This window comes from Marmota marmota, unplaced genomic scaffold (assembly GCF_001458135.2).
Source record: "Marmota marmota marmota unplaced genomic scaffold, marMar, whole genome shotgun sequence".
Lineage (NCBI taxonomy): Eukaryota > Metazoa > Chordata > Mammalia > Rodentia > Sciuridae > Marmota > Marmota marmota.
The window spans coordinates 8,291,220-8,317,925 of NW_026000241.1; the positions used below are offsets into that span (position 1 = coordinate 8,291,220).

Sequence of the window (26,706 nt, forward strand, 5' to 3'; positions counted from 1 at the left end):
GCTTAAAACAACGCAAGAAATATATGAATGAATGAAACAACTTTCTTGAGTTTGGACGTTAGGCAACATAGGATGTGATCCATGAGAAATGAGAACATACAAAATTAGTCCCATGATCAAACTGATGGCCTTGAAAGAGTTCCCGACAAGGAGGAGGAACTAAGGCGGATCCTGAATTACTCATTGAGTTGGAAAGAGTGTAGGGAGAATTGGGCAGCCAGAGTTCCAAGGACATAGTACCAGAGAGGGAAGTGTTGTACAGAGAGTACCTGAAGATCTGCAGAAGGTCATCCTCAAGCATTCAGCAAACGAGGGAACACCCCCCACCATTTACTTATTTTGGGAAAGCAGCATGCAAAATACGTAAACAGACAAACTAACTAAATAAATAAATAGGCATAGCAAGGAATTTTTTCAACCTTGCAAAAGGGAGCCATAAAAACATAGGTAAAATATTTAAAGGTGAAAGACCAAAAGCTTTTCCTTAAGATTAGAAATTTTAAAACAAGGATGCATGCTCTCCCTATTTCAAGCTTAATGAACTGAAGAAGGAGGAGGAGGAGAAGGAGAAGCAGCAGCAGAGGAAGAAGAAGAAGAAGAAATAAAAGGTATCTAGATTAGAAAATAAGAACTGTCTTTACTCTCTAAGAGCATGATCATGTACATAGAAAGTCCAAAGGAATATTTACAAAGCTACTAGAATTAACAAGTTTAGCAAGGTTGTACGATAATATCAATACACTAGAAACATTTGTAGGCTGGGGGTATAGCTTGGTGATAGAGTACTAGTCTAGAATGTGTGGGGCCCTACATTCTATGCCCAGCAATGAAGAAAAAAATCTATTAAATTTCTATATGACAAGAATGTAAGGGAAATTGAAAATTTAAGAATGCTATTTATGATAGCATAAAATTACAAAATATAATTCTGACAAAAGTTATGAAACACATTAATATTGGAAACTACAAAATACTGCTTAGAGAAATTAAAGAAGGCCATGTATGGTGGTGCAAGCCTGTAATCCCAGAAACTGAGGAGGCTGAGGCAGGAGGATGGAAAGTTCAAGACCAGCTTCAACAACTTAGTGATACTCTATCTTAAAAAAAAAAAAAAGATTGATTTTATCACTCTTGTTAAGATATTATTATTATTATTTTTGTTAAGATATTATTAAAAGTGGCATATGTGCCTATAATCCCAGAGGCTAGGGAGGCTGGGCAGAAGAATCACAAGTTCAAAGCCAGCCTCAGCAACTTAGTGAGGCCCTAAGCAATTTAGAAAACCCTGTCTTGAAATAAAACGTAGAAAGGGCTGGGGATGTGGCTCAGTGATTAAGCACCCTGAGTTCAATCCAGGTACCCCCCCAAAAAAAAGTATTATAAAATAATAATAGGATTTGGGCTTCTTAAGTGATTTGGGAAAGGTTTACAGACCACAATTTTGCTTAGGAATGGGTGCTTTCAGAAAGTGGGTTAATTCTACATTTGGGTATTTTAATAAATCTTATCTGTCAGGGACAGTACAGCAAGGCTAAAGTTGTGATTGATCAAGAAGCAGAAGTCTTATTAGCTGGGAGAAAGATGTTTGGTAGTTTCTGAGATGGATAATGTACATGTTTTGTGTTCAACACGATTATGGAATGGTCTACTTTTGTTTTGTTCCATTACAATAACTCTGACTCTGATGTTTTGTGAAATTGTTTATGCTCAACAGAACAAAAAAGACAGCTGTGAGCACCAGATTGGCTCCTGGAGGACAGTGGCTGTTTTTCTCTCTCATGTATCAGTAAGCATAAAACAGCCCATTTTTGGCTGAAGTGTTTAAGTCATTTTGACACAGAGAAGTGGCCTTGATTTCCTTTTCAGGGGCAGAGCTTCAGATAAGTGACTACATTCCTTATCTATATTAAACTTGTTGTTTTCACAAAAACAGGACCCTGGATCCTTTCACTTGCTGTGCAGGCCAGATAAGTGACCCCTTTACACAAAGCTGTGCTTGGCTTTGAGCTTCTCAAAGACATTGCTTTCTTTAATGTCACCTGAACCCCACTCTTTCCCAAGTCCTAAACCAACTCTTTTCCCTTTAGTGACAGGCTCTAGGGCTCCACTTGTAAGCAATGAGTCCATACACTTGACTTTGGTGGAATTACAGGTGTCTGTGAGGTTGAGGCTGAATGGAATATAGGGTGTAAGAGATATAAATGGCATCTGAAGAAAGACTTGAAGGAGGTGGGGATTTTTAAATCAGCTGAATCTCCTCCCAGTACTGGGAATGAACTTTGGGGTACTTTACCACTGAGTTACAGTCCCAGTCCTTCTTATTTTATTTTATTGAGACAGGATCTCGCTTTTATTGGTAGAAATCGGGATCCCTCTGTGTTCCAGGGAGGTGAAGAATGCACACCAGAACGTGGAGATAAGCAAGCAAGCAGAAACTTATTAAGGAGGTTAAGGTTTAGAAGTGTAAGAAAGCTCCCAGTGAAGAGTATGGTTGAGGCAAGAGTGCCACTAGGGTCTCTTGGTATCCTTTTTTTTAAAGGCACAGGTGGGGAAGTTGACTCCTTGAAACTGTCCTAGAAATTTTAATTGTTTTGTGTGTTAGGCTGAACTGCGAGTTGCCCCCCCCCAAGAAGGAGTCTTTTGTCTCTTTTAGGAAACACGTTGTTTGACGTGCTGGAGCATACCTCAAATGGTGGTTCCGACATCCATCCTCCTTATGCACTCTCACCATTTTACCCCCACTATGATTACCTGTTTCCTCTACTTCATCCCTAAATTGGCCAAGCTGGCCTCCAACTTGCCATCCTTCTAGCTCAGCCTCAGGAGTACATGGGATTACAGACATGTCCACAATGCCAGGTAAATCAAATTAATTTCGGGTAAAAAGTTAATTTCTGTACAAAGATCCTGAGGAGCAAGGGCACATTTCCTTTTTTTTGGGGGTGTGTGTGTGTGTATGTGTGTGTGATAATATATCCATACGTGCCGACAATTAAACAGTATAATTTGATCGATTTCATCCAGTACCTCCTCTTTTCTTCCCCTCCCTCCCCCATCCCCTTCTTCTATTCTACTGGTCTCCTTTTTTAAAAATTTGCTCTAATTAGTTATACATGACAGTAAAATGCGTTTTGACACCTTGTACACAAATGGAGCGCAACCTCTCATTCCTCTGGCTGTACATGGTGCAGAGTCACACCAGTACTGTAATCATACATGTATGTAGGTAATAAAGTCTCTCATTCTACCGCCCTTCCCATCCCCACGGCCCCCGCCCCCACTCCCCTCCGCACAATCCAAAGTAAAGTTCCCACTCCCCTCACTATGGCTCAGCATCCGCTTAACAGACAAAACATTCGGCCTTTGGTTTTGGGCGATTGGCTCATTTCACTTAGCATGACGTGCTCTAGTTGGGTAAGGGCATGTCTCGACCATCGAGTTAGCGAAGGCCAGGCACGGAGCAAGGAGGGCATGGGAGACGAGAGACCAGAAACCATTAGAGCCGCAGATCAGCAGCTATGGCACAGTGCTCCACCTCCCCAGGCGCGATGCGCTTTTCGCGCGTGCGCCCGCAGCGGCCCACCGAGGCGCCCGTCTATTGGCTGCGGTAGAGTTCCCAGGAGTGGCGTTGCGTATGCGCGCGCATCGCGCAACAGTGTAATCGCGGGTGTGTGTTTGTTCTTCGTACTCCGGAGCCTCCGCAGCACCGGTTTCTCACCCAGAGCTCTAGTCACCCGAGCTTGGAATGTTCCCGGAACTTAATAACCTTCTGAACACCACCCCTGCCGGGGTGGAGCAGGTAAGAGGTCGCGCGTCCCGGAAGGGGGCGGGTCCTGGGAGAGTGACGGAAGACTGCATCCGGGACGTAGGGCGCACGATGGGGGAGGCACGCGGACGGTCTGTGCCTGGATCCTGGGTGTTGTAGTGTGGAGATGCCTGTTCCTGAGCTGGATCCCGGGGGAGAAGTGCTTCTTGACTGTCCCTCCGCCCTTAAAGGCCGTGCCTACCCTTAAAAGCTTATCGGACGGTCGGGTTGGCTTAGTTTATAGACATATACTGGGGAGATTTTTGTGCGCTCACTGGGATGGGGTCCCTGGAGCCCAAGAGAGATTGCATTTTTTTTAATGTTTATTTTAATGTTGATAGACCCTTAATTAATTAATTAATTAATATGTGGTGCTGAGAATTGAACCCTGTGCCTCACACATGGTAGGCAAGTTCTCTGCCACTGACGCCGCAGTACCTGTCTCCTGTGGTGTCTAGTAGGGTCTTCAAAGGGTTGTTCAAAGCCAGCCTGCGGCGCCACAGCCTAGCCACTGTTTATTCCACCCTTCTCACACTCCGCGACACCTGGGAATATTTTAATTTTAATGCAGACCTACCTTTTTCAAGAACACATCTGACTTAATCCATAACCTCGATCTTCCTAATGAAGTGGTTGGTTTCTCCAGGTGTTAAAGAGCTGAGGCCTTCTGGGAATTGAGGCAGCTCGAACTACGCCCCCCCCCCACACACACACACCAATTCTTGTGATCAAGTCAAAAATATTTCAGACATGTTGTCCAGAGTAACAGGCCTGAGTTTATTAGAAGGAATGGGAAAGGAGAAAGGGGAGAGAGTGGGTCTTTTTAAGAGAAGGACGGCATGCCTCTCCGCCCTCCAGTTTTTTTTTTTTTAATATTTATTTTTTTAAGTTGTAGTTGTGCACAATATCTTTATTTTATTTGTTTATTTTTGTGTGGTGCTGACGATCGAACCCAGGGCCTCACACGCGCTAGGTGAGCACTCCACCACTGAGCCACAACCCCAGCCCCTGCCCTCTAGTTTTATTGCGGGACCCAGGGAAGTTTCTAGAGTCCTGGCCCAGGGCCACCTCTTGACTTTTAACAGCAGGATGACATCAGACTTGTTATTTATTTTATTTATTTTTATTTTTAATTTTTTTGTGATTGTAGATGGACAGCCAGCCTTTATTATGTTTGTTTATTATTATTATTTTTTAATGTGCTAAGCCTGGAAACTAGTGCCTCACACATGCTAGGCAAGCACTCTGCCACTGAGCTGCAGCCCTAGCCTGGACATCAGACTTTCAAGTCCATACTGCCATGCCAACGCTAAGTCACTTTGGCCCATGCTGAATGGTTCTGATTGGAACCTGTTCTTAAAGATTTTATGGTTAGGGGGATTATTTTTATCTCCCTGAGTTTGGGAAACTGGTCTGTAAAAGGGTCACAAAAATGACCGTTAGAGGATAACTTGTGTTTTTCATATCAGAATTATTTTGGAACTGCATTTCTCCTGCAGATAACAGATAGTTTACTGAAGTGACATATCCTGTCACTTAAGCCAGGCAGGGCTGCAGGTAAGTTGCTTTTTAAAAGAAAGTATTTGGGAGCTGGGTTGTGGCTCAGTGGTAGAGCGCTTGCCTAGCATATGTGAGGCACTAGGTTTGATTCTCAACATATAAATAAACAAAATAAAGGTTCATTGACAACTAAAAAAAATGTAAAAAAAAAAAAAAGCATTTAGGGGTCAGTATAGGGGGCCCAGTTTATAGAATTATCACCTTTAACCTTACATTTCCACTGCTCACATCTGTCCCTTATCACAGGCAGCCATGATACCAGATAGTGTCGGGCAAATTGTAGTTTCAATAGATGCTTATGGATTTTGGTTGCCCAGCAATTCTCATGTGTTTAAGCCTCCAGTTGGCGCTGGTTACTTTGCCAGTTACTAGAGCATTTCTGAAGTCCTCACCCTGGACCAGAGTGAGGTTTGAAATGGCACCAGGAAATGAAAGCATTGGGGAGGGGGTAACCCTGAAGGTTACTTATATTTTATAAGTGAAAAAACTAAAGCCCAGAGAAGTTAGGCACTTGCCTAAAGTCTCAACAGTTTGAAGATGGCATGTGTGATACCACATGATCCTGATGTTTCCTGTCATTGACAGAACTAGAGTTGTCTGGGGTGGGGCAGCCAGACTCTACAGAAGCCATCTTTAGAGGTATTTCCAAAGACACTCCAAGATTTGAACCCCATTTGAAGCAGGCCACCGAGAGAACTGTGTAATTGCTGGTCTCTGTAAACAGCTATTTCTTCCCCTCTCCCCCACCTCACAGACAGAATTGACATTAGAATTAGAAATAGGGAAGAAGTTATATCGGAAGACCTTTTTGAAGGTCCTTTCCTGTCCTGCAATCTGATTGATTGGCATCTGATGGTCAGCACTTTCTTTGCTAAGGATTTGGTTCTCCCCAAGACTGGTGCCTGAGTTACTAAAGTGAGGAATGGAAAGAGAGGAATTTTATTCTGTGTTTTGCTTTGAGAAAGTGGAGGCTGAGATATGCTTGCCCATCATAAGTTACCTAATACTCATAACTTTCCCCCATAATTGTGATTTATTTTCTTCAATTCGGGGTAAGTTTAGCATATTTATCATTTAAAAATACATTTTCTAGCCAGGCATTGGTGGTGCATACCTGTAATCCCAGCAACTGGAGAATAAGGCAGGAGCATTGCAAGTTCAAGCCAGCCTCAGCCTCTTAGCAAGACCCTCAACAATTTAGCAAAACTGACTTAAAAATTTAGAAAGGGTTAGGGATGTAGCTCAGTGGTAAAGTGTGTCCCTGGTTTCAATCCCAAGTACTAGAAAAACCCCAACATTCTAGGTGTCTAGGTGGAGAAATTTAGGAGAGACCAGTATTTCTACACTGGGCTGATCTCTTTTCAGGAAGTCTAATTCACCTTTTTGTGTCCTCTTAACTTTTAGGGAAAACTGACTTTACTCTGTGATGCCAAGACAGATGGCAGTTTCCTTGTCCACCATTTTCTTTCCTTCTACCTCAAAGGTATGACTCTCATTAATTTTGTAAAAAAACCTAAGGCAAAAAAAGAAAAGGAAAAAGAAGGAGAAGGGGCTGGGGATGTCGCTCAAGCGGTAGCGCGCTCGCCTGGCATGTGTGCGGCCTGGGTTCGATCCTCAGCACCACATACAAACAAAGATGTTGTGTCTGCCGAAAACTAAAAAATAAAACATTAGGGGCTGGGGATGTGGCTCAAGCGGTAGCGCGCTCGCCTGGCATGCGTGCGGCCCGGGTTCGATCCTCAGCACCACATACCAACGAAGATGTTGTGTCCGCCGAAAACTAAAAAATAAATATTAAAAAAATTCTCTCTCTCTCTTTAAAAAAAAATTAAAAAAAAAAATAAATAAAACATTAAAAAAAAAATTAAAAAAAAAAAAAAAGAAGGAGAAGAAGAGTAAGAAAAACTTTGAGGAAGCAATGGGAAGAGCATTGATTGACACACACCTATAGTCCCAGCTACTCCGGAGGCTAAGGCATGAGGATCAAAAGTGCTAGGCCACCCTGGGCACTTTTTTTTATTACAAAATAATAAAAATAAATAAATAAAAGGCTCAGAATTTAACTTAGTGGTGGAACACTTGCCTAGCGAACACTTGTCCACAAGCACAAGATAAAAGGCATTTATTAACCATGGGGCTATAGCTCCATGGTAGAGAATGGGTCTTGCATGTGTGAGGTCCTAAATTCAATTCCTAGAAACGCAAGTATAAATAATCAGGGCTTTGGTGTCTGAGTAACTAAGGACTTTTTTTTTTATTAGGAACAGATTACTGGGCCATCTGTTCCCTCTTTCAAAGAGTGGCATGTGCTTACTGTAACCATGTCCTCCCTTCCCCTTCTCCAGGTGCTGTGCAGACACTACCTCACCGAGGTCCTTCTGTAGCTTCCTGACTTAATTGTTTCTAAATCCTTGTGTGTTTTTAGGTCTCTGGGTACTTGACCCCATTGATACTTTTCCCTGGCAGAAAGAAAAAGCAACGGAATCTACAGATAAATTAGGATTATTACAGTTAGTCAGGTAGCTGGAGACCTTGTGGTCCTTGTATTTTGTGTTGGATATAAGACTAGTTTAAAAAATGTGCTGGGCACTGTGGTGCATGCCTGTAGTCTCAGAGCCTTGGGTAGCTGAGGTAGGAGGATTGCAAGTTCAAGGCCAGCCTCAGCAACTTACTGAAGCCGTAAGCAACTTAATGAGACCCTGTCTCAAAATAAAAAGTGCTGAGCATGTAGCTCAGTGTTCAAGCAGCCCTTGGCTCAATCCTCAGTACCAGAAAAGTAAAAAATTAATTACATTCCTGTATACCAAGAGTAAACAGAAAAGAAAAAAGTTGAAAAAGACACACTTTCTAATAGGACAAAAGTAATCGAACAGAAATACATCTCAGAAGCAGTGAATTAAGGCATATCTGTTAAATATGAGGAAAAGTGCATCTTAGATGCAAATTAGGTGTGTCAGGCTGCAAGGCCTCCTCTGGATATTTAGATCTGCCTCAGTGCTTTTGTTTCCAGAGGTATGAAGTGTGGGACGGATTATAAGCAGGGGAGTTATTAAAAGTCAATTTGTTTTCTTTTCTAGCTAACTGTAAAGTCTGCTTTGTGGCACTTGTCCAGTCTTTCAGTCACTACAATATCATGGGACAGAAGCTGGTAAATATTTTAGACCTCCATGGTGCGGTTCCTGAGTGAGAATGTATGCCATGCATGTATGAGTGTGGGCTAAGAATGGACTTTCCTGTTCGGGTTGTAGAGAATTTAGCAAAGAAGGGGACTGGGGATGTGGCTCAGTGGTAGAGTGCTTGCCTATCATGCACTGAAGCTCTGGGTTCCATCTAAGGAAATGTTGGACTTCTGAGCCCTTTATCTAAAAGGGAAAAGCAGCATCTTGGTGTGTGTTATTATCGAGAGTTTATATAAGCAGACTTGTTGTTTGTGGATGTCAATTAATCAAATACTTCTACTAAAAGGTTTCTCCTTCTCACTGTGAGCTTTTATCTTGGTCCTGCTGTGTTGGAGATCACAGATTGGTCTCTTGCCAAGTTAGTTGCTTCCCACTTTATCCCCATCTAGGACTTGAGACCCAAATGTGGGGAGAGGTGCTTTTTGTTGCCTGCCCCTCACCTACATCAGATATAGTCAGATGAGAATAGCATAGCCAAGAGACCAGTGGGCTTCCTCCCCTAGCTGGAGCCATGATCTATGATCTGGGACCAACTGTACGTACTCCCTGAGCATGGGAACTAAAGAGGACTGAAGGGGCCATGTCAGTCTTAGAGAGGGAAGGAACCAGGCCACCTGCTTTTTTCTTTTTCTTTTTTTCAACAGTGCTAAGTATTGAACCCAAGGCTTCACACATACACACGCCCTTTGGCACTGAGCCACATTCCCAGCCCCATAGTGATCTTTAAAATGCCAGTCTTACTGTTAGGCCAAATCACTGCCTTTTCTGTGTTTGGGAGAAACAAATGATGGGTAAGAGAAGGGCAACTTCTTCCTGTCCTCTAGAGAAGGAAGAAACTCCTGTGTTGGAGGTGAGGGCACGAGCTCCAGGAGAGCAGCCCTGTACGGACCAGCATTGCATTACAGGTCACTGAGGCATGTCTCAGGCCTCAGCCTGTGCTTCAGGATGAGCAGGCTGTGCATCTCGCACCCAGACTGGCCATTTTCTTTCACCTTTGAGTGGTCATCAGCCCAACAGGAATGGCATGCCCAGCACTTGGCACGTGGAGTGAGCTTCCATGCTTGTGGCACGTTATTGCATTTATATAAGTAGACTGGTAGTGAGCCAGAACAAAGTGAGGATCAGGAGTCTGTGTGTGTTTTGTGTGTGTTTGTGCAGCTGTAGAACCACAAAATTTGTGGGATGGTGGAGGGTACTTGATGTTTGGTATGTGAATGAGCAGTTGAGACCTGGTTTAGGGCCTGGGAAAGACTTCCCATGTGATCTGTTTCTGTACAGGTGGAGTAGGGAGTGTGTATTTAGTATGCAACATCATCCCTGTGTGTTCATTGAAATGCAGATCCTGGGCCCTGCCCTCATTCTGGAAGTCTGAAATCAGGCCCAGGGATCTGCCTTTTTCTTTTCTTTTTTAAAAAAACAAAAAAAAAACAAAAAAAACAATTTTTTTTTTTTTTTAAGAAGGAGAGAGAGAATTTTTTTTAATATTTGTTTCTTTTTTAGTACTCGGCAGACATAACATCTTTGTTTGTATGTGGTGCTGAGGATCGAACCCGGGCCGCATGCATGCCAGGCGAGCGCGCTACCACTTGAGCCACATCCCCAGCCCCTCTTTTCTTTTATTTTCCCTCCCTTCCCCCACCTTTCTTTCTTTCTTTCTTTTTCTTTTTTTTTTTTGCAGTGCTAGAAATTGAATGCTGGGGAAGCACCATAAGGTCTCAGTAGCGTATGTTTATTTTGGTACCAGAGATTGAGCTAAGCCCAGGGGCGCTTGACCACGGAGCCACATCCTCAGTCCTTTTTTATATTTTATTTAGAGACAGGGTCTCACTGAGTTGCTTAAGGCTTTGCTAAATTGCTGGCTAGCTTTGAACTCGTGATACTCCTGCCTCAGCCCCACGAACTGCTTGGATTATAGGCCTGTGCCACCATGTACCCCATCCCCACCCTGTACCCCATCCCTATTTATCTATTTATTTATTTATAACCTTTATTTAATATATTTATTTTTATGTGGTGTTGAGGATTGAACCCAGGGCTTCACACATACTAGGTGAGTGCTCTACCACTGAGCCACAATCCCAGCCCCTTATTTTTTATTTTTTTTTAGAAGTTTATTAAAGGACAGCAGAAAAGACTTCTCCCGGAGGAAGAAGGGGACCCAAGAGGTGGAATCCCCTTATTTTTTATTTTGAGACAGGGTTTCACTAAATTGCTGAGACTGGTTTTGAACCTGCAATCCTCCTGCCTCATCCTTCTGAACCACTGGGATCACAGGCATGTACCACCATGCTGGCTCAATGTCAGTTTTTAATTAACCATAGTAATATAAAGTTATATATATATATATATATAAAAAATTTTAGTTGTCAATGTACCTTTATTTTTATTTATTTATATGTAGTGCTAAGAATCGAACCCAGTGCTTCACACACACTAGGCAAGCACCGTACCACTGAGCCACCACCCCAGCCCCTAAAGTGTTATTTTTAAATGCGTGCATTTATAAAAATAAGCACAGGGCTGGGGATATAGCTCCATAGATAGAGTGCTTGCCTCTCATGCACAAGGTACTACATTCAGTCCCCAGCATCACACACACAAACATACATACACACACAAAAAAAATCACAATTAAAATCAGCATTAAGTGAATAATAAGACAATAGGTGGAATGGTCAAAGTCTGGAAAATGATGATGCAGGCAAAAGGGCCAGGCTTTTGGTTTCATCTGGCTCTTTTTCCTGCATCAATGGCATGTGATCTCAAAGTCTGAATTTATTTATTTATTTAATTTAGTTATTGATGGACCTTTATTTGATTAATTTACTTATATGTGATGCTGAGAATCAAACCCAGTGCCTCACACATGCTAGGCAAGCACTCTACCACTGAGCTACAACCCCAGCCCAAGGTTCTGAAATTTTTAAAGAACACAACTAAGCCAGATGAGGTGGCACACCTGTAATCCCAGCAATTCAGGAGGCTGAGGCAGAAGGGTCATAAGTTCAAGGCCAGCCTTAGCAAATTAGCAAGACTGTCTCAAAATAAAAAAATAAAAAGGGTTAGGGCTGTAACTCAGTGGTAACGTGTCCCTGGATTCGATACCCAGTACAAGGAAAAAAAAAAAAAGATACAACTCATAGCCACTGCTGCTGTAATCCCAGCAGCTCAGGAGGCTGAGGCAGGAGGATCCAGAGTTCAAAGCCAGCTTCAGCAAAAGCAAGGCGCTAAGCAACTCAGTGAGAACCCTATCTCTAAATAAAATATAAATAGGGCTAGGGATATAGCTCAGTGGTCAAGTGCTTCTGAGTTAATCTCTAGTACCTAAAAAAAAAAAAAAAAAAAAGATACAACTCATAAACTGCAACTGTCAATCTCCCTGAAATACAGTAAGAACTCTTTATGAGTAAATTCTCATCTGGACATGGTGGCACATACCTATAATCCCAGCAATTTGGGAGGCTAAGGTGTTCAAGGCTAGCCTAGGCAACCTAAAGAGACCATTTCAAAGAAAGAAAGTTAAAAACCAAAAATATCAATATTGCTTAATCCTAAAATTTGTGTGTGTGTGTGTGTGTGTGTGTGTGTGTTTAAGCAAAATAATGTAAGTTCTTAAAAATGTGCCAATTAAATGGAAATGCCTGTCTGAAAACAGAATGAGGATTGTGAGCTGGGAATGCCCAGGGGAAAGAAAGTATGGGCTTGTATTAAGAGTAGACAGGGGGCTGGGGTTGTGGCTCAGTGGTAGAGCACTTGCCTAGCATGTATGAGGCATTGGGTTTGATCCCCAACACCACATAAAAATAAGTAAATAAATACACAAAATAAAGGTATTAAAAAAATGACAGCATGTTTAAAAAATATATATAGAGAAAGAGGGCTGCGCACCTGTAATCCCAGCAGCTGGGAGGCTGAGACTGGAGGATCGCAAATTCAAAGCCAGCCTCAGCAAAAGCAAGGCACTAAGCAACTTAGTGAGACCTTGTCTCTAAATAAAATACAAAATAGGGCTGGGGATGTGGCTCAGTGGGCAAGTGCCATGGTCAAAAAAAATAATTAGACATGTTCACATTTGCAGGGTTTGGAATGTGTTTTGAACCTTCTTATGAGCTACATCTAGCCTCTCTAAAGGGTTCCTCTATAAGGCACAGTAATTCACTGTTCTTTTTCTCATCTTTAGGGTGTCAGTCTGACCATGGCACGGGAACGTGGGCAGCTTGTATTCCTTGAGGGTCTCAAGTCTTCAGTGGATGTCTTCTTCCAGGCTCAGGAGGAGACACACCCGCTGCAGTTTCTCAGGTCAGAGTGCATACCTGACAGGTGGACCCAGGAAAGGTTTGCTGTGTGATTCCTTCTTGTGTAGGAGGCAGAACTAGCTTCTGGGATCTGACACTTCACCTGGTGTCGCAGCATTATCAGAAAGCACATGGCTCACTTGTAATCCCAACAGTTTGTGAGGCTAAGGCAAGAGGATTGTGATTTCAAAGCAAACCTCAGCAATTTAGCAAGGCCCAACTCAATGAGATCTTGTCTCTAAATAAAATTTTAAAAAGGGCTGGGAATGTGGCTCAGTAGTTAAATGCCCCTGTTCAATCCTTGGTAGCAAAAAGAATGTGTATGGCTCTTATCATGGTTCCAAGGTAACACAGTTGTCCCAAAGGCTACATACAGAAAGCATCATTTGCTGGGAGTATGGCAGAACAACATGCTTTGCTGTTTTTCAAACCCTGGCTCAGAGCCATTGCATGTACAACTTTGCTTTATTCTTTCCTTGGTACAAGGATCAGCAAACTAAGGGCCTTGGCTAGCCATGTTTTTTTAAAAATTTTGTTTGTATATTGTTTTTGGCTATTTTGATCTACAGTGATAGTGCATAGTTGGGACAGGGGCCATGTGACCCACAATTCTAAATATTTAGTATCTACTCTCTATTTATTATCTGTCTCTTCTAAAAAAAATTTGTCATCACCTGGTTTGGTATCCAACATCACAGGTCTACATGGGTGCCATGGTGCAGGCCTGTAATCCCAGCAATTTGGAAGGCTGAGGCAGGAGGACTGTAATTCAAGGCCAACTTGAGCAACTTAGTGACACCCTGTCTCAATATTAAAAAGGGATAGGGATAGAGCTCAATGATAAAGTGCCCCTGGGTTTAATTCCCAGTACTACTAAAATAATTAATTTAAAAAAATCACAGATCTCAGATTGGTTTTCCTACTTCTGATCAGAAGTTCATATGAACTCTCCCCACTGCCGCCTCCTTTCAGGTATCCCTTTATACAGTGGACTAGAAGACTATATTCCCTGACTCCATCTATGATCTTGAACACATTCCTTAGTACCTCTAATCCTGGGTTTCTTCATCTGAATGTAAGGGCTAGTTACACCTGATCCCAAGGTGTGGGGAGTTGCTTCATTGTTAGGGAAGATAACCCAATGCCAAGAGCTCAGCCCTGGAACATGAGGCCCTGGGCTTCATTCTTCTACTCATTGCTGGGAGTTGACTGCTGGGGCATTCAGAAGGAGATGGATTAGCTTGTGTCATAAACAGGTCAGATCTGTTATGCTTAGAAACAGCTCTTAGACCACTATCCTTTACCACCAAAGCACCAGAATTGCTATTAAACAATTTTTTTTCCTTTAGTACTAGGGATTGAACCTGAGGACACTATACCACTGAGCTACATCTCTAGATACTTTTTAATTTTTTATTTTGAGACAGATTCTCACTAAGTGACTGAGGCTGTTCTTGAACTTAGAATCCTCCTACCTCAGCCTCCCAAGTAGTTAGTATTATAGGTCTACACCACTGCACCCTGGCCTGTTTAACTTTTTACAGCAACATGACCTCCTAGGAATTCTTTGTCTGCTTACTCCAGTCTAATCTTCCAGATGTCATGAACTCATTTTTTTAGAATTTAACCTTTATTTTTTATTTATTTGTTTTATGTGGTGCTAAGGATTGAGCCCAATGCCTCATCCATGCTAAGCAAGTATTCTACAACTGAGCTACAACCCCAGCCCATAAACTCTCTCTCTTTTTCTTTTGTATCAGAGGCGTTTAACGACTGAGGCACATCCCCAGCCCTTTTTATATTTTATTTAGAGACAGGGTCTTGCTGAGTTGTTTAGGGCCTCACTAAATTGCTGAGGCTGGCTTTGAACTTGGCATCCTCCTGCCTCAGCTTCCTGAGCTGGTGGGATTACAGATATGCACCAGTGTGCCCAGCCTGGATGTATAATAAACTCTTGGGTTGAGAAACTATATTCTCTCTCTTTTTCTTTCTTCTTCTTTTTTTTTGGGGGGGGGGCGGTGGGGGTACTGACGATTGAATCTCAGGGCACTCTGTTAATGAGCTCCATCCCCAGCTCTTAATATTTTAAATTTTGAGACAAGGTCTCACTAAGTTGCTGAGGCTGGCCTTGAACTTGTGATCCTTCTGTCTCTTCTCCCCAAGTAGCTAAGGGCACCACTGCACCTAGCTTGTATGGTGTGTCTCTTTTTTTACGGGACGGGTACCGAGGATTGAACTCAGGGGCACTTAATCACTGAGCCACATCTCCAGCCCTATTTTGTATTTTATTTAGAGATAGGGTCTCACTGAGTTGCTTAGCACCTCACTGTTGCCTGAGGCTGGATCCTCTTGCCTCAGCCTCCCGAGCAACTGGGATTATAGATGTATGCCACCATGCCCAGCTGTATGGTGTCTTTTTTTTTTTTTTCTTTACATGCTACTTTGTTTTTAGTTGTAGATGGATACAACAACACCTTTGTTTTAGTTTTATGTGGTGCTAAGGATCCAACCCAGTGCCTCACACATGCTAGGCAAGTGCTTTACTACTGAGCCACAACCTCAGCCCCTGTATGGTATCTTTTTTTTTTTTTTTTTTTTTGGTGGTGCTGGGAATTGAACCCAGGGTCTTGTGCATGCGAGTCAAGCCCTCTTCCAGCCGAACTGTATCCCCAGCCCTGTATGGTATCTTTTAAGGCGCCCAGCAGCTATTCATTTTTGTGTTCCCCAGTTTCTAACAGTGCTTTGTACCTACTAGGCTGCAGGAAGTATTTGAATTGGAGTAAAACTTTTACATGAGCATGCCTTTTCTTTTCCAGATTGCCAAGAACTGTGATATAGTTCTTGGTCTCTTCTGGCACTTTCCTAGTGCCACTTGGTCCCACATAAATATTTGTAGAAAAAAATGAGCTCTGGTGACTTTTGTCTTGTTTCTCCAGGGAGGCCAGCGCTGGGAACTTGGAACCATTGTATCAGTTTGTACGGGAGGCCTTGAAACCCGTGGATAATGAGGAGGCTACCTGGAGGTGTCCAGTGCTGCTGGTGGATGACCTCAGTGTGTTGCTGAGCCTAGGCTTGGGGGCAGTGGCCGTGCTGGATTTCATCCACTACTGCAGAGCCACTGTGTGCCAGGAGCTAAAGGTACTAATGGAACTATTCTCCGTGCTGCCACCTGTGACCTCTAAAGAGTCCAGACAGGTCTGGACTCATTTTCTTGCAGTGATCTTTTTATTTGCTTAGGGTTTGATTACCCTTTCCTCTGGCAGGCCTAGAATTCATGGTTTACCCACCCTGTTTTCCCCTATTGCCATTGCTAAAAAATAAATCCTTCAAAAGAAAAGGAATGATCAGGGGGCTGGGGTTGGGGCTCAGAGGTAGAGCGCTTGCCTAACATGCATGAGGCACTGGGTTCAATCCTCAGCAGCACATAAAAATAAAATAAAGATATTGTGTCCACCTAAAACTAAAAAATAAATATTAAAAAAGTAAAAGGAATGACAGCACTGTGTTCAGTGGGACTGGTCACATGTGGCACAGTCCTGGGATATTATTATTTCTTCATATATTTTGAACATCTGCTCAGATAAAGAGTATAAATTGCTTTATATGTTATTTTTTGTGGGTGGGGTACTGGGGATTGAGCCCAGGGTTTCACACTAAACTGCTTTAAAAATTATAAAGTGCAGCCAGGCACATGCCTGTAATTCCAGTTATCTGGGAGACTGAGGCTGGAGATTCATGAGTTTGAGAGCAGCCTGGGTAATTTAATGTAATTTAATAGCTCAGTGGTAGAGTGCTTGTCTAGCACATGTGAGGCACTGGGTTTGATCCCCAGCACCACATAAAAAATTAACAATTTAAAGGTATAAAAAATAAAAATAAAAAAGGCTGGTAAATTAGCTCATTGGTAGAGTGCTTGCCTAGCAAGCATGAGGCCCTGGATTAAATTCTCAGTACAATAATAAATTTAAAGTGTAATAAAGTATAGGATATAAGATATCTTTATTGACGAGGCAAAACTAGAGATTTTGCCTTAATAGAGATATTTAACAGTGATTGTAAACCAACCACCTACCTCACTGATACCTGACTGCTATAGTTGAGTGAGGTGAAGCTTGTACACACTAGCACACTCTCTAATATGGCAGCCACCCTTAAGAAGAGCTATGGAGCTCTAGGAGCCTGTGGACGTTGGTGTGGCCCCATCTGGCTGAGAGTATGATGTAGTGAGAGAGGAGCTGAGTGAGTTAGTGCCGGTGAGGATATCTAGCAGAGCACGTGGAACACCACCTGTGTACAGAAGCCTGCCCAGGAGCTGTGTTTTGGGAGCTCCTGAGGCTGTCCTGCCTCAGTCACAGGAACTAAGGTACTACTGTGAAGGTGGAGGGGAGAGTGAAGGAGGTAGTAAAAGTTACCTTCTGCAGCCCAGCTTGCTCTGTGTTCTATTATTACTCTCTTTTTGTAAAAATTACTTCTTTTAGTTCAAAAAGTGAAACAGGTTTAGTTAAAAAAAAAAGAAGAAGAAGAAAAGAAAAGAAAGAAAGAAACTGTATAAAGAGTACTTTTAGGGCTGGGGATGTGGCTCAAGCGGTAGCGCACTCGCCTGGCATGCGTGCGGCCCGGGTTCGATCCTCAGCACCACATACACATACAAATAAAGATGTTGTGTCCGCCCAAAACTAAAAAATAAAAAAAATAAAAAAAAAAAAGAGTACTTTTAGCTGGGTGTCGTGGCACATGCCTGTAATCCTAGGGCTCCGGAGGCTAAGACAGGAGGATCACAGAGTTCAAAGCCAGCCTCAGCAATGGCGAGGTGCTAAGTGACTCAGTGATACCCTGTCTCTAAATAAAATACAAACTAGGACTGGGGATGCGGTTCAGTGGTCAAGTGCCCCGGGTTCAATTCCCTGTACCTCACTGCAAAAAAGAGTACTTTAGTGAAAAGTAATTGTCTTTCTCCCTCCAATGCCTATTTTCCTGGAGAGTCTATGTAATTGTGAACATTTTTTTTTAATATTTATTTTTTAGTTGTAAGTGGATACAGTATCTTTATGTGGTGCTGAGGATCGAACCCAGTGCCTCAAGTGTACTAGGCAAGCACTATACCACTGAGCCACAACCCCAGCCCAATTGTGAACATTTTTATATGTGATTTGTCTCCCTGTATTTTCCTTCACATTACTGGTAATCTGCCACCCACACTCTTTGGGATTTCTTTTTTCATTAAATAACACACAGTGTCAGTATGTTTGTTATTCAAAAAAACAATACAACTGGACAGAATTCCTTTGAAAGAATTTATTATCTAAGCCATCACTTTTCTCTTTTTTCCTTTTGGTAGTACTGGGGATGGAACCCAGGTGCATGCTAAACCTACTGAGCTGTGTGCCCAACCCTTAGCTTTCACTTTTTTTTTCTTTTTCTTTTCTGAAATAATGAAGGGGGCTCAATCAAACCCAAGGCCTGGAGCATGCTGAGTAAATGCTCTACCACTGAGCTACAACCCCAACCCTTTTTATTTTCTGTTTTGAGGCAAAGTTTCCCTACATTGCCCAGGTTGTTCTCGAACTTGTAATCCTTCTGCCTCAGTCTTCAGAATTGCTGGAATCCCACCACAGGTGCATACCACCACATCCATTCTTCCCCATCATTTCTGCTTGGCTAACTCCTACTTGCCCTTTAAAACTCAGGTCAGATGTGCTCATCACTTGGCCCCTCCTCTGACCTAGACAGGATGTGTCTCCTTTGTGTTCCCCAGCAGCCATTATTCCCTCTCTCTTGGACTTGTCATCCTGCAGAGCCTACATTTCTTAACTCTATTGTGGTGTCTGGTACACAGTAAGTACTCTGGAAACTTGTTGACTGGATGAATTGGGGCCTGGCAGATGGTGGCACTTGTTATAATGTTCAGGAATTGAGGACACTGAATTAATTTTGACGACTATAGGGTGAGCTTGATTTTAGATGAATTGAGCTGGAAGTATAGGCTGGGCTTGCTGGTGACTGTGACCAGTGGATTATTAGAATTAGGGTCCTCCAGCCCAGCAGGAGTCCTTCCTGCTAAGGGGCTGACTGTAGCTACAGCAGTGTACAGGGAGGATGATCTGTGAGAGGATACACAGGGGTGGAGACACTGAGAGCCTGGTGTTCCTTGACCTTCATGTCCCTTTCAGTAAGCAATAATTTTCTGTCTGTGTCTGATGCAGGGAAATGTGGTGGCCCTGGTACATGATAGTGGAGATGCTGAAGATGAGGAGAATGACATCCTGCTAAATGGCCTCAGTCATCAGAGCCACCTAATCCTGAGAGCTGAGGGCCTGGCCACTGGTTTCTGCAAGGATGTACATGGACAGGTATGTAGGCGTTGAGGTTAGGGGTTCGCCGGGCAGTGGGCTGTTTGGTCCTGTGTTTGTGAATCCAGACTGTACAGGTGAGAGTGTCAGGTCTGAGGGAGGAATATCTAGGCCTGGGACTTTCCTTCAGATGGAAGGGAAACCTCAGAAGCTGTGTCAGTGCAAGTCAGTGACCTGTGCTAGATGGTGCTCAGCCTCATGAGGCACGGCACATTTCCCACAGTGGTTTCCTTTGTGAACAAAGTGGAGCTCTGCTAAAAAGGAGACAGCTGTCTAGAGTGAATTGTAGGGGCTGTGATATCAAGTAACAGCAAAATTGCTCTACATATTCAGGCTAAAACTGTTCCTCTGAAAATGAAGACTTAGGGAGCCCTTAGCCATGGACTGGCATTGCTCCCATCCCCACTGCTGCCTCTGCCAGCGTGCAGTACTTGAGCAGAAGCTAGGAGGGAAGCCAGCCTTTGCCCTTTCAAATGGGCTGCTGTGGTTCTGCACCTTTCTCAACTTCTCTGTTGGAATCATCTGTGGGCCTCCACCACAGCTTCCAGTTATCTTCCTGTTGACCACTCTTGAACCAGCAGCCATTCTCCTTGGCCCAGAGTCATTCAGAGCAAAATCTGGTAGATTTCAGCAAAGGAGCAAGCCCAGAAATGCTGTGTTTGGTACCTGTGACACAGCATGAGAGGGTTCTGTGGGGTACCTGTGGTCCCTTTCAAGTCAGTGAAATTATCAGAATAAATGCCTAGGACTGGGGATGTAGCTCAGTGGTAAAGCACTGGCATAGCATATATTTGATCAATCCTGGTACCACAAAACAACCCCCCCCCAAAAAAAAACATGCAAAGAATAAATGTCCAGTCTTTCTGAGCTTCTGTGTTGATTGTACAAATTCTAGTGTGTTGATTTTCAAAGTTATTCTAACCAATAAGTACAAAACCATGAATAGAAAAAAAACCAAATGGAGGGACTGGGGATGTGGCTTAAGCGGTACACATTCGCCTGGCATGTGTGGGGCGCTGGGTTCCATCCTCAGCACCACATAAAAAAATAAAAATAAAAGATGTTGTGTCCACCGAAAAACTAAAAAAAAAAAAAAAATTTTTTTAAATGGAAATGTGTAAATATACTTGTATAGTTTTTCTCTGGGGGATTTTTTTTCCATCTTTTTTCTTTTGCTTTCACATTTTCTGTAACAAGCAAATATTACTATTGTATTGGAGGGGGAAACCTTTAATTTTAGTTAGCTGGCAATAAGTTTATTTTAAAAGTTGGTCCCAGAGAGGGGAATGGGAATAGGAAAGACAATAAACTGAATTGGACATAACTTTCCTATGTTCTTTGTTTTTTTTAAAGCACAGGTCTTTTATGTATATAAAAAAGTCAGTGGACCTTTATTGTTTATTTATTTATTTATTGGTGCTGGGGCTTGAACTCAGGGACAAACAACCACTGAGCCATATCCCCAGCCCTATTTTGTATTTTAGGTAGAGGCAGGGTCTCACTGAGTTACTTAGCACCTCATCATTGCTGAGGCTGGCTTTGAACTCAAGATCCTCCTGTCTCAGCCTCCCGAGCTGCTGGGATTATAGGTGTGTGCCACCGCGCCTGGCTATTTATTTATTTATATGCGGTGCTGAGAACTGAACCTAGTGCCTCATATGGTAGGCAAGTGCTCTACCACTGAGCCACATCCCCAACCCCTTTCCTGTGTTCTTATATGAATACATGAGTAGTGTAACTCCACATCATGTATAACCACAAAGATGAGAAGATGTATTCCATGTATGTATGATATGTCAAAATATACTCTATTGTCATATATATCTAAAAAGAATAAATAATAAAAAAAATGTTGGTCCTACTAGGTGCGATGGCACACATCTTTAATCCCAGTGGCTCAGGAGGCTAAGGCAGAAGGATCAAGTTTGAAGCCAGTCTTAGCAACTTAGTGAGGCCCAAGCAACTTAGCAAGACCCTATCTCAAAATAAAAAAAATTTAAAAACTTTAAACAAAGGGCTGGGGATGTGGCTTATTAGTTAAACACCCCTGGGTTCAATCTTTGGTACCACTACTCCCCCTCCAAAAAAAAAGTCATTGGTCCCATTACTGTGTGGCTCGTCTAAGATCCCATAGAAATCTCAATAAGAGGGCACAAAGTGGCTGAGCAAGGTTCACAGTGAAACAAACGGGTACTTGTGGTACTTGTGGCTGCCCCTCTTTCATTCTTCTCCCTCTTTGCAGCTAAGGATCCTTTGGCGGAGACCATTGAAGCCCACAGCCCAGCGGGATCGGAGCCTCACTTACCAATACAAGATACAGGATAAGAGTGTGTCCTTTTTTGCCAAAGGAATGTCTCCTGCTGTTCTGTGACCTGATTTAGGGGCAACCAAGGCTCCTTTGGACTGTTTGGGATGTGGAAGACAAAGCATCCCCACAGGATGGGGTCTTCTGCCTTTGTCATACTATTTCAGGTTGGACTGGCAGCTCCCCTGTCACCAGGGAGGGGCTGTAATGGTGTGTATGCCTTTGTTCCTCTGGGCCCTGTTCAGAAAACAGAGTGAAGATCCATGACCCTGAGTGAGGCTGGATATTCAACTCCAGCAAAAGGCACTTTGGAGCTTTCCATGTAAATACACTATAGCCCCACCTGCTCATTTTGAGTTATGTCTTTTAGAGCCAGAGTGGATTCAGTGTGCCATCAGGTGATAACCTGAATGGCAGGTGTCCCGAGTGACAACTAGGACAACTGTGACTGGAATAAAGTGAGTTCCTACACTGGGGCTTCCTGGGGGTTGTCTCTTTTAAGTTGTTTTTGTTTTTTTTTTTTTTTTGGTACTGGGGATTGAACCCAGGGACACTGAACCATTGAGCCACATCTCCAGCCTTATTTTGTATTTTAAAGTAGAGACAGAATCTCACAAAGTTGCTTAGCACCTCTCTTTTGCTGAGTTCAATCTCCTAGACCATAAATAAATAAAATAAAGGTTCACATTAAAGCATTTAACTTGGGGCTGGGGCTGTAGCTCAGTGGTAGAGCGCTTACCTAGCATGTTTGAGGCACTGGGTTCAATCCTCAGTATACCACATTAAAAATAAATAAATAAAAGTAAATGAAGTAAAGGTTAAATTCTTTTTTAAAAAATATTTATTTTTTAGTTGTAGTTGGACACAATATCTTTATTTTATTCATTTATTCTTATGTGGTGCAGAGGATCAAACCCGGGCCTCGCACGTGCTAGGCCAGCATTCTACCGCTGAGCCACAACCCTAGCCCAAGTTTAAATTCTTTTTTTTTTTTTTTAATTTATACATGACAGCAGAATGCATTACAATTCTTATTACATATATAGAGCACAATTTTTCATATTTCTGGTTGTATACATAGTATATTCACACCAATTCGTGTCTTTATACCTGTACTTTGGATAGTAATAATCATCACATTCCACCATCATTAATTACCCCATGCCCACTCCCTTCCCCTCCAACCCCTCTGCCCTGAATCTAGAGTTTGTCTGTTTCTCCCATGCTCCTGCTCCCTATCCCACTATGAATCAGCCTCCTTACATCAAAGAAAATATTCGGCATTTGGTTTTTTGGGATTGGCTAACTTCACTAAGCATTTTCTTCTCTAACTCCATCCATTTACCTGCAAATGCCATGATTTTATTCTCTCTTATTGCTGAGTAATATTCCATTGTGTATATATGCCACATTTTTAAAATCCATCTACTGAAGGGCATCTAGGTTGGTTCCACATATAGCTATTGTGAATTGTACACTTGGAGGCTAGGGCAGGAGGATCCCAAGTTTGAGGCCAGCCTGAGCAACTTGGTGAGACCCTGCCTCAAAATAAAATAAGGTAGCTCAGTGGTATAGTACTTGCCTAGCACGTATGAGGCCCTGGGTTTGAAAGTACTGCCACACAAAAGAAAAGATCTCTAGTGCAGAGAGTTAACTTCTTGTATCCTTGCCATCTGATATATGATAGGAACTTGAGTATGAATTCATCATTGAGATTTTAAAGTTTTTTTTTTTTTTAGTGACTGTATTATGGCTATTAGGGTGGCTCCCATTTATTGGAATAGAGACATTTTATGTGTTTACCCTCTGGTTTAATTTGTTTCAACAGCCACACAGAGTGGTGTTCTTGGTTGCAGCCTGGGTCTTGACTTCTAAGTCAATCCCCTGAGGCAAAGTCAATCCTCTTGGTCATGGAGCTGCTGTTTGTGTCAGAATTAGAATTTGAATGCGAGGAGTCTGACCCTGTAGCAGCCTTTTCCACTTTATCATATTGCCAACTGCTATTACTCATACTTAATTCATGGTGAACACGAGACCAAATGCAAGTGATTGCAGAGGCGGCCCCATATCATGATGAAATACCCTTGTCTGTTCATGACAGGCCAGGCAGCTGGGCAATAGGCTGGAACTTGGAGTCTTGGGTCCCAGACCGACTGATGCCACCTGGTCAATCCTGAATAAACTTGGGCACATCTTCCTTCTCTAGGGGAATGCTTCTGCATCTGTGAAATACACCATTCTCTGTTTTTCAAGATTGTCTATGGGATTGGGATTAGATGTTTCATTTTTTGGTGCTGGGGATTTCACGCATTGGTGCTTTACCACTAAGCTACATCCCCAACCTTTTTTTTGAGACAGCATCTTGCTAAGTTGCTTTGGGCCTGGGTTGAGATTGGTCTTGGACTTGTGCTCTTCCTATCTCAGCCTCCCGAGTCACTTGGATTACAGCTGTGTGTCACCACACCTGGCAAGAACAGATTTAAGAATAGGCACAGGGTAGAAGCTGAAGTACTTGGGAATTATCATCATTTCTTGATGATTTCCAGGTTCCACTAGTTTTTTTTTTTTTTTTCTTAAATTGTTGGTAGATCTTTATTTTATTTATTTATTTAAATGTGGTACTGAGGATTGAACCCAGTGCCTCACACATACCAGATAAGTGTGCTACTGCTGAGCACCAACCCCATCTCCTCCATTAGTTTTGTTTTTTTTTTTAATGTTTTAGTTGTCAGTGGACCTTTACTTTATTGATTGATATGCGGTGCCGAGAATCGAACCCAGTGCTTTACACATGCCAGGCAAGTGGTCTGCCACTGAGCCACAGCCCAGCCCTCCATTCGTTTTTAAAATTTTTGAATTTATGTTTCTTGAGGGCAACAATCTGAAGTAAGGCTGAGCTTGGGCCAGTTGGGGCTAAATGGAGCTGTTCTATGTGAATATTACATGTAAAAAGTAAGATCAAGTGTCTGCAACTTAGTTGAAATGCATAAAAATAAGATGGATTGATAAGTGGATAAAGCAATAAATGTTTCAGGGAGATATGAGATATTAACATTCACAGTTGTAGAGCCTGGGTATATGCTTGGTCACTGTGTAGTTTCTTCAGCTGTTCTGTATGCTGTTATAATAAAATATTGAGAGAGAATCCCTAATATTTCATTCTACTCTATGGGAGAGAGGGAATACATTCTATGACAGATTTACCAGGAGCCCATAAGCTTCATTTCCCCAGAGGTTCCAGAGGACTCTGAGGGGTCCCCCTTGTGCAGTGGGTTGTTCCTGGTGCTTCAAAGCAGAAAGTTAGCCAAGTGCTTACCAGTCTTGGAGGCTCTTATTTTATTTATTTATTTTTTTGGTACTGGGGATTGAACTGAGAGGTACTTAATCACTAAGCCACATCCTCAGCCCTTTTTATTTTTTGAGACAGGTCTCACTAAGTTTCTTAGGGCCACGCCTTGAACTTGTGATCCTCCTTCCTCAGCCTCCAGAGTCACTGGATTACCAGCATGTGCCACCACACCAGGCCAGGCTTTTGTTTTTGAAGGAGAGTGCCCAGTCACATGCAAATGCAGGTTTGGTGGAATGGTTAGATGGTGTGTGTGTAACAGGGATGACAGCGGTTCCCAGAAGAGTCTGGCTAAATCCCTGTCTTGGAGGTTGTTTCAAGGCTCCTCCTGACTCTCTCTGGAGAGAAGACTGAGCCCAGGGCTCAGAAGGACTCTGATTTAACTTTATTCCCTAGGTGATTATGTTGTGAGCCAAGTTTAGAACCACATTCTTTTTAGGAAATTGGCTGTAAAAAGTTTGGGACTCAATCCTGCAGGGTCATAATACTTTCAATCAGAAACCTAAAAATTTGCCAGCCTCAGTGGCACATAATTGTAACCCCAATGACTGGGAAACTGAGGCAGTAGGATTGCAAGTTTGAGGCCAGACTGGCAACTCAGTGAGACCCTGTCTCAAAAAATAAAAAGGGCTGGGGATGTCACTCAGTGGTAGAGAGACCCTGGCGAGTCCCTGGTTTCAATCCCCAGTACCACCAAAAAAAAAAAAAAAAGTTAAAAAGTGGGCTGGGCAGGTCTGGGGATGTAGCTCAGTGGCAGAGCACTTGCTTAGCATCTTTGAAGCCCTGTGTTTGGCCCCAGCATCTCTCTCTCTCTCTCTCTCTCACACACACACACACACACACACACACACACAGATACACTATATTTGCCAAGAGAAAAGAGGAGTGGAGAGAGAGAAAAACAACTGGTGATAGGGAAATGAGATCATTTCTGAGGGGACAGATCAAACTTTCTATCCTCCTGCCTCAGTGTGCAGAGTAGCTGGGATTATGGGAGTGTACCACTGTTGACTGATGATGATGGTATTTAAGGGATCACTCTTGGAGAGAGTGATTGATGTAGGGGTGAACAAGAGGTAAAAGAAGGGCTCACCACATCGCTTGCTGGCAAGCATATATATGTGTGTGTGTTTGATACTAGGGATTTAATACAGGTGTGCTTAACTACTCAACTACATCGCCAGACCTTTTTATTTTTTGAGATAGGTTTGTGTACGACCTCGTCAATTTGTTGAGGTTGGCCTACTTCAGCCTCCTGAGTCCCTGGGATTACAGATATGTGCCACTATCCTTGCTTTAAACATATTCTTTTTTTTTTTTTTTTTTGTATCAGAAATTAAACTCAGGGGCACTTGACCACTGAGCCACACACACATCCCCAGCCTTATTTGTATTTTTTATTTAGAGACTGAGTTGCTTAGCTCCTCGCTTTTGCTGAGGCTGGCTTTGAACTTGAGATCCTCCTGCCTCAGCCTCCCTTGCTGCTGGGATTAAGGCATGCACCACCATGCCCGGCAACATATTCTATTTTTATAGAAGAAAAATTCCCATTTTAGTTCAAAATTCAATCCTGAACACAGCACAGCACATTTGGGCCACAGCAACTGGGTATTTTTTAAAAATATTTTTTTAATTGTAGATGGACACAATATTTATTTTGGTGCTTAGGATTGAACCCAGTGTTTCACACATGCCAGGAAAGTGCTCAACCACTGAGCTACAACCCCAGCCCCCAAATGGGTATTTTTGATGTCACTGCCACGGTAGTTGGGAGCAGGAGGGAGGCCAGACAGAGGATTGGAGAGGTAGTCCATTTGTTTGGCAGTCAGGTATCACCTTTCCTTTTTTTTTTTTTTTTTTTTTTTT

General features: G+C 42.7%; 1 protein-coding gene across 5 annotated transcripts; it reads left to right on the forward strand.

Moving 5' to 3' along the window:
• The first annotated feature begins 3,584 nt into the window (after positions 1 to 3,584).
• On the forward strand, positions 3,585 to 21,970 carry Elp6 (elongator acetyltransferase complex subunit 6). 5 transcript variants are annotated; one of them, XM_048794894.1, is made up of 8 exons: positions 3,936 to 4,032; positions 4,762 to 4,778; positions 6,770 to 6,848; positions 8,443 to 8,513; positions 12,725 to 12,843; positions 15,776 to 15,977; positions 19,043 to 19,189; positions 21,432 to 21,970. In XM_048794894.1, exons 4-8 carry the CDS (start codon positions 8,499 to 8,501, stop codon positions 21,558 to 21,560), a joined length of 612 nt encoding a protein of 203 aa, XP_048650851.1. In that variant the 5' UTR covers positions 3,936 to 4,032; positions 4,762 to 4,778; positions 6,770 to 6,848; positions 8,443 to 8,498; the 3' UTR covers positions 21,561 to 21,970. The 5 variants fall into 5 exon arrangements, with proteins under 5 accessions (XP_015344828.1, XP_048650850.1, XP_048650852.1 ...); XM_015489342.2 differs by lacking the exons at positions 3,936 to 4,032; positions 4,762 to 4,778 and adding an exon at positions 3,585 to 3,799; XM_048794895.1 differs by lacking the exons at positions 3,936 to 4,032; positions 4,762 to 4,778 and adding an exon at positions 3,883 to 3,897.
• The last annotated feature ends 4,736 nt before the right edge of the window (positions 21,971 to 26,706 follow it).